Below are 14994 nucleotides of genomic sequence, written 5' to 3' on the forward strand. Positions count from 1 at the left end.
TGATATTCCCGTAATATTAACCGCCAGGAGGGACCAAAGCGCAAAAACTGAGAACTGGGGAGCTCAAAACACTCGTAAAACCCTAGCCTACCGGAGCGAGCGCCGACGCCGAGACGCCGAGAGCCCAAGGCCGGCTAGTCGGAGAGTGCGGCCGCGTGCGGGTGGCTGCTGTGCTGCGCGAACTCCCCCGCCGCCAAAGATGTTCTCCCCGGCGATCAAGAAGCCCCACCTGCTCCACCGCAGGGACAAGGAGGAGGCGTCCCCCTCACCCCCTCCCGCTCCCGCGCACACGCCCGCGCCTCGTGGATTTGCCGTCCACGACCGCCCCGCCACCGGCACCCCGGCGCCGTGGACCTCCTCCTCCCTGCTCGCCAGGTTCCGTTTATTCCCCATTTTTCTTTGATTTTATCAGAATCACCGCATTTCATCGTATTTTCGTCCCCAGTTGAGGCGCCGGAAGCGAGCGATTCAAATGAGCTCGTTTGCCCTTTTTGCAGTAGTCTAGTGCGTTAACTACAGGTCATTGTGCTGCGATAGTTTTATAAACCTTTTATTTTGAAACTTTTTGCAAACTAGCAGGATTTCAACATCAACACGAACAGACAGGACAGGGGATTCTGGCCAGATCCAACCGGTGCATGTATCCGAATTTCCCCAAATAGTTCGAAATGCTCAAGCCAACCTTCTGCAAAAGAGTTTTTCCGGTAACTATTCCTGTTTGATGGTCCTGTGCTAGTTTTTCCTGGTTATTAGTTTGCTTGTACCATACTGAACAGTAGATGCTTGTTAAATACATCCTTGTAGGCAAGAACATGCTTGCTGGTGGCATTGATAAAGAAACATCCCTTGCATGGATGTTATGTGGAAATGAGCTTTTTATCTGGAGTTACCTGGCTTCTGTTGCAAAAGACTGTCTTGTACTTGAGGTCCCTTCTTCTCTTATGGGGAACAAAGAAGAAAAATCTCTATGTGGTAATCAGTGGGCAGTTTGCATAGTGAGATGGGGTAGTAGTGGTGCATCAACACGGAGCAGTGGAGATATATTGCATCGAAGAAGTTCGACTGGTTTTATCCTGTGCAACAAAAGAACACAAGCTATAGCTTATTGGTCTGATATCTATGCTGAAAGCAGTAAGAGTCCAGTTCTTGATTTAATTGGATATGGTGATACATCTTCAGGTGATGGCACATCTGGAAACTGCAGGATTAATTCTCTTATTGCAGTGGCAGTTCCAGGAGGTATTAATGAATGCATTGTGATTGCTTCTCAGCCAACAGGCACATTATGGATGTTCTGGTGTTCACCAGCTGCAGTTCGTCGAAGAGAAATTCATAAGGGTACATTAGGAGTTTATAATGCTGATCATTCTCAGAAAAATAGTGGTGGAAGGTCCTTGGCTTGGCTACCAAGTAAAGCATCATCTAAGGCTGCTGAACGGACGTTCTTTTTATTGACTAGTAATGAGCTGCAATGCTGGAGCATCTCATTCGGGCATGATATCAACTGCAAAAAAATAGGGTCTCAGGAAATTGTTGGTAGTGATGGTGATATGGGAATAAAGAAAGACATAGCTGGACAGAAAAACATATGGCTTTTGGACATGCAGATAGATGATCATGGGAAAGAAATTATCATTCTTGTTGCTACCTTCTGCAAAGATCGGGTGAGTGGGTCGAACTACACTCAGTATTCTCTTCTGACGATGCTGTACAGACCTAACCAAAAGTTTTCATCTGAAGATAATGTGATTAAAACTGAAAGGTTTTTGGAGAAAAAAGCTCCTTCTCAGGTGATAATCCCTAAGGCTAGAGTAGAGGATGAAGAGTTCTTGTTTTCTATGAGGCTAAAAACTGGTGGTAAGCCTTCTGGTTCTGTAATCATACTGTCAGGTGATGGAACAGCAACAATAGCCATATACTGGAGAGGTTCAACCCGTCTCTATCAATTTGATCTGCCTTGGGATGCTGGAAAGGTTCTCGATGCTTCAGTTATCCCATCTTCCGAGGACAGAGATGAAGGAGCTTGGGTTGTTCTTACAGAAAAGGCAGGAGTGTGGGCAGTTCCTGAGAAAGCTGTGTTAGTTGGTGGGGTTGAGCCACCAGAGCGGAGCTTGTCAAGAAAAGGAAGTTGCAATGAAGCAGTTGCTGAAGAGAAAAGAAGAAATCAGGCATTCAATGCTAGTGTTGTACCCAGAAGAGCTAGTTCTGAGGCTTGGAGTGCTGGGGAGAGGCAAAGACCAGCATTAACTGGTATAGCTCAGCAGGCTGTGGTTGATGAGGAGTCTGAAATGTTATTAAACCGGTTATTTCATGATTTTGTTTTGTCCGGTACAGTTCATGAAGCACTTCAAAAGCTTAGAGCAGCAGGCGCATTTGACAAAGAGGGTGAGATGAACATATCTGTTCGAATAAGCAAATCCATCGTAAACACTCTATCTAAGCATTGGACAACAACTAGAGAAGCTGAATTTCTTGCTTCAACAATTGTTTCATCCCTAACTGAGAAGCAGCAAAAACACAAGAAATTCCTTCAGTTTCTTGTCTTGTCTAAGTGCCATGAGGAACTCTCTTCAAAGCAAAGTATGGATTTTCTCTTGTGTCATTATTTATATTCATTGATTTATTATTTTAGGCATATATCATCCTAGCTATGATATTAATCGAACACATTGGTTCTTTGTTATTCAAAATAGCATAATGAATGCTGATGACAATTTTGATGGTATTAAAACTATAGGAGCTGTCTGGTAAAAAAGAAGAAGAAAATCTAGATATGCTGCTGTAAATCATGAAAAATACAAACTTCTTAGCTGATTTTAAAGCCGTATACAGTTGTAGAACTCTTCTTACCTTCATTTCTGTATACATGATTGTTGAAACTGGTGACTGAGCATGTAACTCTATTGGAATCTTTACCTAGCGTTATATAGGGATGCTAATTTTGGCATGCCTGATGGGACACGGACATATATTATGCACTCTTAGAACAGCTTGCACCTTTATTTCTGCTAAAAGATGGTACTGTTACTAACAGTACAGTATGAGCTGTAATATTGACAAATAACCATACAGGTTAGCCACAATTTTTTTCAAAAAATAACTGCCAGTGCATCATTTTGCGTGACAACTTCTGTTGGAAAAGAAGTAATTTGATTGTCTTGTAGGAACTGCGATGCTAACTGTCATGGAGCATGGAGAAAAGCTCTCTGGAATGATCCAGCTCAGAGAATTACAAAATGCTCTTAGCCATCAACGCTCAAGCATAAATTTATCACCTCAGTCAAAAAACCAAACAACTGGTGCATTGTGGAACCTTATTCAATTGGTTGGTGAGCAATCTCGAAGAAACACTGTTCTCTTAATGGACCGTGATAATGCTGAAGTGTTCTACAGCAGAGTTTCAGATATAGAAGATCTATTTAATTGCATATCTCATCAGCTTCAATACATTATAACCGGAGAAGAAAACCCTTCTGTTCAGATGCAACGTGCACTTGAGTTATCAAATGCTTGCATGACCCTAGTTCAGGCAGCATTGCGCTACAGAGAGGAGCACAAGGACTGGTATCCTTCTCCTGAAGGACTGATAACATGGAACAGCCAGCCTGTTGTACGATCTGGAATCTGGCGAGTAGCATCCTTTGTCATGGAGCTTTTGAGAGAACCAGGGGCTGCGGACATGTCAATGAAGTCAAACCTATGGTCTCAGTTGGAACGACTCACAGATATCCTACTGGATGCATATATCGGGTTGTTAACTGCTAAATTCGAGCGTGGGGATGAGCATGGTGTGCTAATCCAAGAATACTGTGACAGAAGAGATGAACTTCTTGGGTCCCTCTATGACCTCGCAAAACAAATTGTAGATGCAAAATATCAGGTTTGGTTTAAATTAAAATCACTGTTTGCTCAATACTTTTCCTTACTACAGTAAGGCGCTTTACCTTTTGCAATTTCACATTGTCCAGCTTTTTACCCGTTCTGTCATATCAATGTAGTATCATTCATTATATTGCCCATCATTCCTTGAGATTTTGTGGTTACATAGTAAGGCATAGTTTATTTCAGCAATCATGTGCTGTTCTACCCAAATTAGTGGATTGCTTTATGTCAGACACATATGCAATTATGTATGCAACAGTAACCAAGGAACCCTTTTTTGTCATTATTTTGGTAGTCACCCATTCAGTACCGAATCTGTGTTCTCCAATTCCATCCTCTCTCTCTCTCTCTTTTTATTTCTTTTTTTTTTTCATTTGTTGCTTGGTTGGTTCTCTTTGGTTGCTTCCTTATAGTGACTTAGTTCACTGTATGGGGTATTTACTACAGTCTATATGGTTATTGACTTTAGTTATTCTCCGATCTTAGCACAAATATTATTGGGCAGCTGCCATAAATGTATGTTCGTGGCATTTTAGCATTTACATACTTGAAACAATACTGATGTTCTAGCTTTGGTTGGATGGTGTTTAGCCGGAGTTGTGGCTTAGAGTGCCTGTTTTATGCTGTAAAGTAATGTTCATCGTTGTAACAATAGCGGTTGTACAGCTCTTAGCCTCCATGGTAGCTGTATTTGTTGTTCTAGTTTGAACCTCTTCTCAATCTTAATAAACTTCGGCCGCGTATCTTACGCTGGCCCGGCGAAAAGTTTCTGTAAGGGTGATCTCAAAATTCAAATTATAAGGTAACATTAAAAAGTTATTTTTGGATGACTGGCAATTTTTTAATTAAGGAGGCATATTTTCTGGATTGTCCACTGGTCAAGTATTCTACTGTTTTCAGTTCTTGACATCATATTTACATGAAGGCATGTAGCTGTGTAGCACTGCTGTTGAATTTGATACTGTTATTTTTTGTACTCTTTATCTTAATGTGGAACAACTAATATTTGTATTATGCATATATTTTAGGAGACGACAGAAGTCACTGACAATCTGGAACTGAAAGAATCTATATTCAGAGAAGTCACTTCTCCAATTTTGGCAACAGCTAAACGGCATGAAGGGTACCAAACATTGTGGCAGATTTGCTATGATCTCAGTGATACAGGCCTTCTTCGCAGTCTTATGGTATAATCACAATACCATATCCGCAATTTATCCCATTTAATCTTTCTAGGGGGTACAGTGTTGACTATGTTCTGCAGGCGATAACATGCCATGTGTTATTGCAATCAAATTGTTCTTTCTACCAAGTTTTATTAAGGGACATGGTTCTAATGTTGAACTTGTGTTGCAGCATGATAGTGTAGGACCTCACGGGGGATTCAGTTTCTTTGTTTTCAAACAACTAGTCAACAGGCGTCAACATGCTAAGCTATTAAGATTAGGTGAAGAATTCCCGGAAGAGCTAGCCAATTTTCTGAAAGAGCGGGATGATCTTCTGTGGCTTCATGAGATATGCTTAAATCGGTTCTCTTCTGCTTCGAAGACTCTTCATACTCTCGTGAGTCCTGAGGAAGATGCTAACCTTACAAGCAACAGGAAATCACTGTCCTTTGTTGAAAGAAGACGCTTTCTCTATCTCTCCAAAATTGCAGCAGCAGCAGGTTAGCTGTTTCTTCTCTTTTACTTCATGGTATACCTGAACCTGATTACCTTACGCTGTGCACTGCCCTGAAACAACAATTTGTTGAGGTTGCACTGTGTTAACCGTTGTGGTTGATAAGGAAGTTGTCATTCTCCATATATCATGCTGGCTCTGTGCAAAATCGGCTCCAAACAATTTTTTGAAAGAAAATTCTGACTATTTGATGATGGATAACTTGTATCGAATGCTGCGTAGCTTGATTTTAAATCAGTTCATATGAGCTGTGAACATAAGCTATAGTTCACTTTGCAGTTCTTTTTCTGTGCAAAAGGACAGGCAAACAATGCTACTTGCCATGCTTCTCGCCAAGAGGCTCAGTCTTTTTCATGGTTCAAAGAATTAATTATCCTTTGAATTGCTGTTGGCAGTGCATATGTCTCAAAGTCATGAACATTCAATTTGATGGGGGCACCTACACCTAGGTCCTGAAATCCCGAATTCCGGAACATAGTTCCTGCACCATTCTTTTGCACTAATTCTTGTTTACTTTAACATAGTTATTGTTTTTTTCTTATTTCTTCCCTTGGATAAATTCATTCCTGATATATTGCAATTTAACAAGCAGGTAAGGATGTTGATTATGAAGTGAAGGTTGCCCATATAGATGCAGATATCCAAATTCTAAATCTGCAGGTTTGTCATATTTCATGTTGTACATTTATTTTTCTAGTCATGATATTTGCTTTCAAACTTTTAGTGTGATGTTATGTTCTTTCATATTTGCCTTCACATGTGCATCACTTTGGTAGGGCAAGTGAACCCAAATCTACGTATCGATGATGAAATCTACATTTGTGTTCTCTCATGACTTCATATGTTCCATAAGACCCTGTTCTTTTGTACATTCATCCATCATTCCATTCCTTGAAAAAGACATTATCAAAACCAGCACACTAGATAGGTGTTTAACTGTCCAATGTAACAGCCTGACCATATTTACAACTTTTACATAATTGTATAATTCTGTCTTATTTAGCTTTACGAAAGTGTTCAAGCAGTAAAAAGAAGGAAAATAACCCATGCAAGATTTGCATTTAAAGATGCATTGTCTTTTAGTATCAAATAAGTAGGAATGAACAGCTAAATAAACTAAGTTCTACCTTTTTCTCTTTCTTCTCTTTATAGGAAGAGATTGTTCAGCATGACCCAGAGTATGCACCAGATAAATATACTACCAAGCCATTTCGTCCATTGGAACTGATCGAGATGTGCCTGAAGGGAGATCGAGAGCTCTCTCTTAAAGCTTTTGAAGTATTTGCTTGGACGAGGGCCTCGTTCCGGAGCTCCAACAAAGGCCTTCTAGAGGCTTGCTGGATGAATGCAGCCGACCAGGACGACTGGGTTAGCCTTCAAGAGGAATCTTCAGGAGGTTGGAGCGATGAAGTCATCCAAGAATCTCTTCAGGGCACTGTCCTGTTCAATGCCTCCAGGCTGTGTTATAGCCCAGACGCCGTGGTGTATGACGGTTCGTTTGAGGACGTGCTGCCTGTGAAGAAAGAAGACGTGCATCTGAGAGGCTTGGAGGGCAGATGTCTCTCAGTGGAGGAAGTGCTGATGCAGCACAAGGATTTCCCTGATGCGGGTAAATTGATGATGACCGCGGTGATAATGGGCAAGGAGCTACCTTATACTGTTTCCACAGCTGAACCTGTTGACATGGACTCTTGATACTGTCACATTCTGTCAGGGAGAAAGACCTGCAGGTTGGGACCTCCAAATCTGAAATCAGAGTCAATTTTCTTTTCTTTGCAGCACGGAATGTGTGCAATTCCAGATGTATTCATATTGCGGGCGAAACTATTTGTAGAGACTGCAAGATTTTGTCAGTTCGTGCCCTTTTTTAGCATGAGCTGTGGCTTGAAACGAGTTTTTCTCCCCCGATGGAACAAAGCAAGCTGATGCTGTATCTTAAAATTTTCTTATTAGTAGGAAATGCAAAATGCATTCTTTTCTTAGTAATCAAGGTTTTTCGTTTTTGGTGGAGGAAATCAAACTTTTGATAGTGAAGAGTTTAGGGGACGAGAGGCCCCCATCGTCTGCTCCATATAGAATCAGCCATTACCAAAATTTAAATTTTTAAATTTGATTATTTGAAACTTTAAACTTGATTTTGAAGTTTTTTTAATCAAAGTTTACTCAGAATTCGCATTTAAATCCTAAGAGCACACATATAAAAGTTTTATTTATAAATTATTACTTTTTTAATACATTGTACGGCGTATTATCAGCGTATGGCTAAAAACGGGGACCAGAGATTCGTAGTTTAGTGGAGGAGAGTTTAGGACGAGCGAAATTGTCGGCTTGATGATGAAATAGTGCACATGCGCATCCTTGTTTGGGCTTCCGTGGCCTTCAATTCAAGTGCGGGCCATGTATTTTTGTGGGCTTTCAAGTTGGGCCAGCCTTGCAGCCAACACAGCTACACGGCACGGCCAGCCGGCACGCGACCCGCGACCCACTCCCCTCTCACCGAGATCTCAGACGAGCAACCACTCCTGGCGGAGGGAGGAGGAAAGGGGGAGGAGATCGCCGACTCGACGGCGTTGAGCGCGGTGGGCGCGGCGGCGCGGAGGGCATCAGGATGGCGGCGGCGCTCGCTCCGGGGGTGTCCCGGAAGCTGAAGAAGGTGCTGGAGACGCGGACGGACAACCCGGATCTGCTCGCCTCGCTGGGCGCGCTCTCCACCTTCTACGTGCAGAACACCCCGCAGGCGCGCCGCAACCTCAAGTCCTCCGTCGAGCAGCGCGGCCTCACCATCAACCGCCATTTCCTCGACGCCTCCCTCCCTGCCCACAAGGTTTGCGCTCGCTACGCTACTGGCGCGTTGCTACCCACCGCATCGTGAGCCAGTCGTTTTTGGTTTGTGAGTGATTGTAAATTTGTAATTTCTAGTCGTTTTGGTTTGTGAGTGATTGCAATTTCTGTTTCAGGCGTTGGATCGCGTCGAGGGGGAGGTGCACGCGCTCAACGATTCCTGGAAGAAGTGAGTGTACCATCCATTCCGCGCTTTCATTTTGTTCCTTTTTCCTGTTTGCCTGTGTGGAATTGTACTATAATCTCAGTCCAAGACTTTAGATTCGGCTAAGCTTTCCCCGTAAAAAGAAGTCAAAGCTTAATTGTATGTAGATGTAGGAACGGTTGGTGTTTGGATGTAAAATCTGGTATTAGCATCTTGTTATGGATCCTAAACAATATTTGACTCGCATGGATGCTGAAATGTATTTGCAGAAGGTTTTTACTTTCTACCATGAGCCAAGCTGTTAGGTTGGTTTAGTTTGGATGATACTATTATAACCAGCTGCTCTACTACGTGGAATTTACATTTTTTGTTAACATAGTTTGACACTTGCTGCCTACTTGCCTAGTACTCAAAACAATTCAAGTGTCTAGCCACTAGGACATCTTCAAAAAAGAAACTGCAAAATCTCTTACATAATTGGTTATATTGTTACCCAAAGTTGGTCCTAAAGTAGTTGTGTTTTCCTCTTATTATGCGCAATGCTCGACATGGTTACTTTTTCTACTAGTGCTGATTTTATTCTCTTTCATTGTGTTAGGATTGAGGAAGCATTGGGCAGTTGTAGTGCAAGTACGGGGGATATCATCAGTACAACGGAGAGGCTGCAACAAGAACTTGAGGTTATCACTCAGCGCCAGGAAATTGTGTCATGCTTCCTGAGGGATTACCAACTTTCAAATGAAGAGGTAATACCCCCTAATACAATAGAATCAATCAAACAAATGAATCAATGATTTGGTTGCCAAACTGTGATGTCTTATTCATTTTTTAGTGCATGCAACCTCGACTTTTATGTCCATCATATTTATCTATTGTTCTTCTATTAATAGATACATGCACTCCGGGACGAAGAAATAGATGAGAAATTCTTCAAGGCATTGTTGCATGTCCAAGAAATACATTCAAACTGCAAGGTTCTGCTGCGAACACACCACCAGGTACGGGTGCTTTATCCTTGAATTTTGTAAACTTAGGTAACAGATCATAAAAACTTTGTTGTTTATCTTACTATGTACATTCCTGTAACTTAGGTAACAGATCATAACATTTTAGTGCATGTTATATCCTCAGATCTTCAACCCAAGCAGGAAAGTTGGATTTTCAGCTGCCAGTAAAAACATTCATGAGTATACCAAGATTATGGAATGTTTCCCCTAAAAAAAAGATTATGGAATGTTCCACAACTATTTTAGTTGATAGGATATTTCAGTTACTTTTTTTTTTTTAGCTTGGAATGTTCCACAATTATGGATTTATATTAACCCAGTTTATTGATAAGAATTGAGCATGCTCAAACTATGTGAGATCACCCTAAACTATACCAAGAAAGTAGTGTTTTTTTTTGGCTACGATTATACCAAAAAAAAATAAAGCCACCATCCTTATATTTCATCTCTGCCCAGATAAAGATGCTTTGGCATGCAACGTGTTGCTTGTACTATTAATGGCTGATTTTAAGCAAGAGAAAGTAGTGTTTACTTCGATATCTTGTTTTCTCTATATTTGTTCAGCGTGCTGGTTTGGAACTTATGGATATGATGTCTGTTTACCAAGAAGGAGCTTACGAAAGGTTATGCAGGTATTGGCTGTCCTTCTATAGTAATCTTCTCTCCCTCTCCCTCCCTCCCCTCGCCTCTCTCTCTCTCTCTCTCTCTCTCTCGTGTCATTTCTTTTACTTACCTTGTATCTCAGTGTTCATTCCACAATACTCCCTCCATTCCTAAATGATTGTCGCATTACCAAAAATAAAAGAAATTCAATTTGATCGTCCTATTTCGTTAGGAAGCAGCAGAAATCACGGGCAGACGATAACGGTGCTTCGTATTACACAGCACTGCATGCATGCATTGGCTCTGCGAGAGTTAAGTTGGGAGCTGCTGCATGCGTGGAATTAATGCGTTACAGCTGATTGGGTGGTTCATGCGGCATGCAAAATTGATGGAGCGACATGCATGGATATGAAGCGTTTGTATGTTGATCGATGCGGATAGTAACTGCTCCTTGGTCTTGCTGCTTAGGTGAAATACGACAATCAAATTGGAACGGGGGGAGTAGCATTTAGAATTTCTATTCACTAGCTTTTATTGCCGATGCCTCTATTGGCTATTTCATTAGTTTTTGATCTATTCTCTTAATTATGTACCAAAGCATGAATGTCTAATTTAGTTTTCATGAAGTTCAACCACTCCTTATTTTGTTACTAGGTACAACTGAGGAATTAGGCTGTGTTCGGATATGGGGAGTTGGGAACTAAACTCCCCGCACGGAAAATGGAGCGGTCCATTATCGCGTGATTAATTAAGTATTTGCTTTTTTTTTCAAAAATGGATCAATATGATTTTTTTAAGCAAGTTTTGTATAGAAACTTTTTGCAAAAAACACATCGTTTAGTAGTTTGAAAAACGTGCGCGCGGAAAAAGAGAGGGGTGAGTTGGGAACTCTGGGTTCCGAACACACCCTTAGTTATCTTGATAAGAACTATAGAACCTTCAGATTGACTAATCTGTTATTTCATTTTGCTCTTTATAACATGTTCGCTTGACATTTGATGTTCAAGTGGTGTAATTCATCTTGCTTTCTTTTCAGGTGGGTTCAAGTTGAATGTAAAAGATTAGGTGATACTGACAACCCTGAAGTAAGTGAACTTCTAAAGAAGGCTGTTCGATGCCTGAAGGAAAGACCTGTTTTATTTAAGTACTGCGCAGAAGAGGTATGCTATATTGTACCCTTTTTGAATACTAAGTTTACCTTGAAGATAGTAAAGTTGCCACAATTTACATGTTATGATGAGTGATCTGCATCGACAGGTTGCCAATATGAGACATCATGCCTTGTTCAGACGGTTTATAAGTGCTCTTACTAGAGGTGGACCGGGAGGGCTCCCAAGACCAATAGAAGTGCATGCTCATGATCCTCTTCGTTATGTTGGCGATATGCTGGGGTGGCTACATCAGGTATTTTCTTTTGTCCATCCTTGGTCCTAGTGTAGGAACTAGTAAAGGATGAGTGACTTCGGTTCTCTTTTTGCCCTTCCAAATCGTGTGCATTTACAATACACCTTGCATCTGTGCCTTTATGATATTGCTTTGGACGTACTAAATTTTCATTCTCTAATTTCTGAAGGCACTGGCATCTGAGGGCTCTATAGTTCTATTGCTTAATCCATCTGATATAACTGACATGAATAGTTATTTTTCTCCCAAATAACAAGCATATACATCATGCATGTGTTTCTATAAGACATTTCTTTACCATCCCTTAATTTTAAATCCTTCATTTGTGTAGGCTCTGGCATCTGAAAGAGAGCTTATAGTTGTTTTGCTTGATCCGGATGCGATGACTGACAGTGGTCCAACTACTCGTCGTTATTCTGTCCGAGAAGGTGATCCCTCCAAAGGAGAGCATGATATAACTTTTGTTCTTGATAGAATTTTTGAAGGGGCTTGTCGACCATTTAAAGTTCGAGTTGAACAAGTTCTGCAGTCACAACCAAGCCTGATAATTTCTTACAAACTTAGCAATACCTTGGAATTCTATGGTTACACAGTAAGTCTGACATACTATTTTTTGCCATTTAGAATATCCATGAGCTGTTCTGTTTACAAATAATGTTTTTCTGTTCTAGATATCAGATCTGTTGGGTGGAGACGCTGCACTGTGCAATACAATATGGTCACTTAGAGATGCAACGCAGCAGACATTCTTTAATATCCTTAAGAGCCGAGGAGAAAAGTTATTGCGATATCCTCCACTTGTTGCTGTTGACCTCTCTCCCCCTCCAGCAGTGAGAGAAGGAATTTCATTGTTGCTTGAACTCATAAATACCTACAATAGCATGATGGTTCCTGCCTCTGGAAAAAGGCCAAATTTCGATCCTGTCATTTCTGCCATACTGGATCCTATAATTCAGGTGAGTTTTTGTGTATTTGATTTGCTTTGTAGTCTGTGTAGATATCTGAAAGTTTTGGTTGGCATGCGACTTAGCTTGCCCACAGTGCAAATTTGCATAGTTATCCCAGCTAGTATCGATCATCTGCTAATCACGCTACAATTTCTTTTCCAATGAAAGGGATTGCATGCTATTTTTAGTTTTGTGTGTGTAGATGTATAATATTAAGTAAATGTTAAACTAATAAACATATATAATATCATGTTTGTACTCCTACACATTTGGCATTGCCATATATGATCTCTCACAATTAGCTCCAATGTGGTAAACTCTTGAGCTTCTCCAATTCTTTTATGCGGTTTTGTGGGACGTGTGTTACTATGTCCAATGATTATAGGAGTTCCATACTTGCATCGTTAGGCCATTGACTAAAAACCGATGTGCTCTTGTGCTATTATGTCTGGTGCAACCAGTTACTAGTTTACTGCAGCTGGTGCAAATTTTATATTTTACCTAGAGACAGCTCTTTTCTTTTACTTTTTGGATATGTTAATAATTATTCTTCTTGTCTTGGAATATTGGGATGTTATCTACAGTATGACTTTGTTGCGATATACTGTTACTGATATTCCCGACTTGCTGTACAGATGTGTGAGCAAGCTGCAGAGGCACAAAAGTCAAAAGGGACAATTGCACGGCGTGGTAGAACTAGTTCTGATCCCACTGGAAATAATAGAGATTCAATCTCAGTTGATGCTATTTTATCTAAGAATTCATCAACATCCTTTCTGGTTAGTAGCATATAATTCTTTTGTTTCCGCTGTATAGAAAACCTGGAGTATATGGAATAGTACTCACCTAATTCACTGGCTACTGAGCACATGTTGTAGGTAATTTTAAGTTTGTAATTGTAAAATGTGGATAATTTGGACCAAGAAAATGTGGCTCATGTGGGACTACTTAAAAAAGTTCAATGTGGTTTGGGATTGAGATAGTAAAACTGACAACCTTTTTTCTCACCTCATTTCTAATTTCTAATTCTGAACTAGGAACTTGCTATTATTGTCGATTTCTAATTCATATTTTGATGTCATTATTAGATATGGGAAACACTCATGGTTTGTTATTATATAAATTGCTCTTACACATGCCAAATTACATGCAATCTGAATTTCTATTATCTAACGCTGGCTTTATGGAGGGAATTGCATGTGCTATGAATTTAACGATTGGCATCACCGTCTTTGAGTCTCAACTTTTTGTATTTGAAATCTGATTGATGAAAGCATGATTTCTGATGGTGGTCTAAAACCCATTTGCTTTCGAACATTTCAGCTGGATAGACTTTGCTTCTGCTGTGCCGATCGTTTTTGGACATTTGCTTATCATTTTCCTCATATATGTCATAACATGTGCAGAGTGGTGAATCTTCATCCAAAATCTACCTCATCAACTGTTTGTCAGCTATTCAGGAACCATTGATGGGCCAAGATGTTGCTACAAGTTATATTAACAACCTGCGGTCTATGATTGAAACACATTTGCACACCCTAGTAGATAAAGAAGCTGATAGCATTCTTAGGAAATGTGGACTATCAAACAAGATGCCATACATAAAGGACTATAGCTCTACTGGCAGCAAGGATGACGCACGACCTTTGGCTGATATTGTGGAGACATCACCGCAAATGTTGTTGGAATGCTTGAAGGCATTCTATGGTCTAGTGACTGGAACAGAAGGTTCCTTGCCTGAATTTGAGCAGCTGCAGGTACCAAGGTTGCGTTCTGATGCATGCTATGGTTTGGCTAGAGCTCTGGCGGAAGCTTATGAACTGATCTATAAGGCAGTGGTGGATCCAAAGAATTGCTACCCTGACCCAAGGTCTTTAGTAAAACACTCGCCTGAGCAGATAAGGACTATACTAGAAATCTGAGGTCTATTCACAATCTCTTCATACATGTTAATGAGAGAACCCTTTTATAGAGTCAATGTCAATGTGGGGTATATTTGCTACGAAAAGGTGTGATTTCAAATTCTTTTACTGAAGTTGTTTACACCTTCACTGAACTCTTGTATCATAGCGTTTCTCTTGTATTAATGTTTTTTCTATCTTTGTAAAAGTAAAACTGCTTGAATCGTAGTGTTTCTCCTGTATGTCTTTGCACCTTTTGCAAGTGGATATTTAGTTATAAATCCACCTTTTTTAATGCATGAGTACCCTCTTAAAAAATGGATGCATATGATTTGCTTTTTCTAGAAAACTACATCCAACGTGCCAACCAATAAAGTCAAACTGGCAGTTCGGTTGCTCATATGCAGATTGGTAAGTTTCTGTCTTTTCTCGATCCATTTGCATAACCTTCTCTCTTTTTAAGTTGCAGAGCATCCAAATTAACTGTATCCTCTGTATTGTCAGTACTAGTGCACACTTATAATCGATCTTGTTTCAGCTTTCCTTGTGGCCCCTTATAGTTCTATCCAAGCTCCTTTTTGCGC

General features: G+C 40.5%; 2 protein-coding genes across 2 annotated transcripts; both read left to right on the top strand.

Annotated features, from left to right (window-relative positions):
* The first annotated feature begins 41 nt into the window (after positions 1-41).
* Positions 42-7635, top strand: LOC127766764 (nuclear pore complex protein NUP133). Its single transcript, XM_052291903.1, has 8 exons — positions 42-375; positions 580-704; positions 805-2580; positions 3165-3880; positions 4911-5069; positions 5239-5548; positions 6155-6222; positions 6715-7635. Exons 1-8 carry the CDS (start codon positions 200-202, stop codon positions 7255-7257), a joined length of 3873 nt encoding a protein of 1290 aa, XP_052147863.1. The 5' UTR covers positions 42-199; the 3' UTR covers positions 7258-7635.
* Positions 7636-8036: 401 nt separating this feature from the next.
* Positions 8037-14624, top strand: LOC127767643 (conserved oligomeric Golgi complex subunit 6). Its single transcript, XM_052293046.1, has 11 exons — positions 8037-8386; positions 8520-8572; positions 9147-9294; positions 9439-9546; positions 10120-10187; positions 11195-11318; positions 11416-11562; positions 11894-12154; positions 12234-12518; positions 13145-13288; positions 13916-14624. The coding sequence occupies exons 1-11, from the start codon at positions 8171-8173 to the stop codon at positions 14429-14431; spliced, it is 2070 nt and encodes a 689-aa protein (XP_052149006.1). The 5' UTR covers positions 8037-8170; the 3' UTR covers positions 14432-14624.
* The last annotated feature ends 370 nt before the right edge of the window (positions 14625-14994 follow it).

Source organism: Oryza glaberrima, chromosome 3 (assembly GCF_000147395.1).
Source record: "Oryza glaberrima chromosome 3, OglaRS2, whole genome shotgun sequence".
Lineage (NCBI taxonomy): Eukaryota > Viridiplantae > Streptophyta > Magnoliopsida > Poales > Poaceae > Oryza > Oryza glaberrima.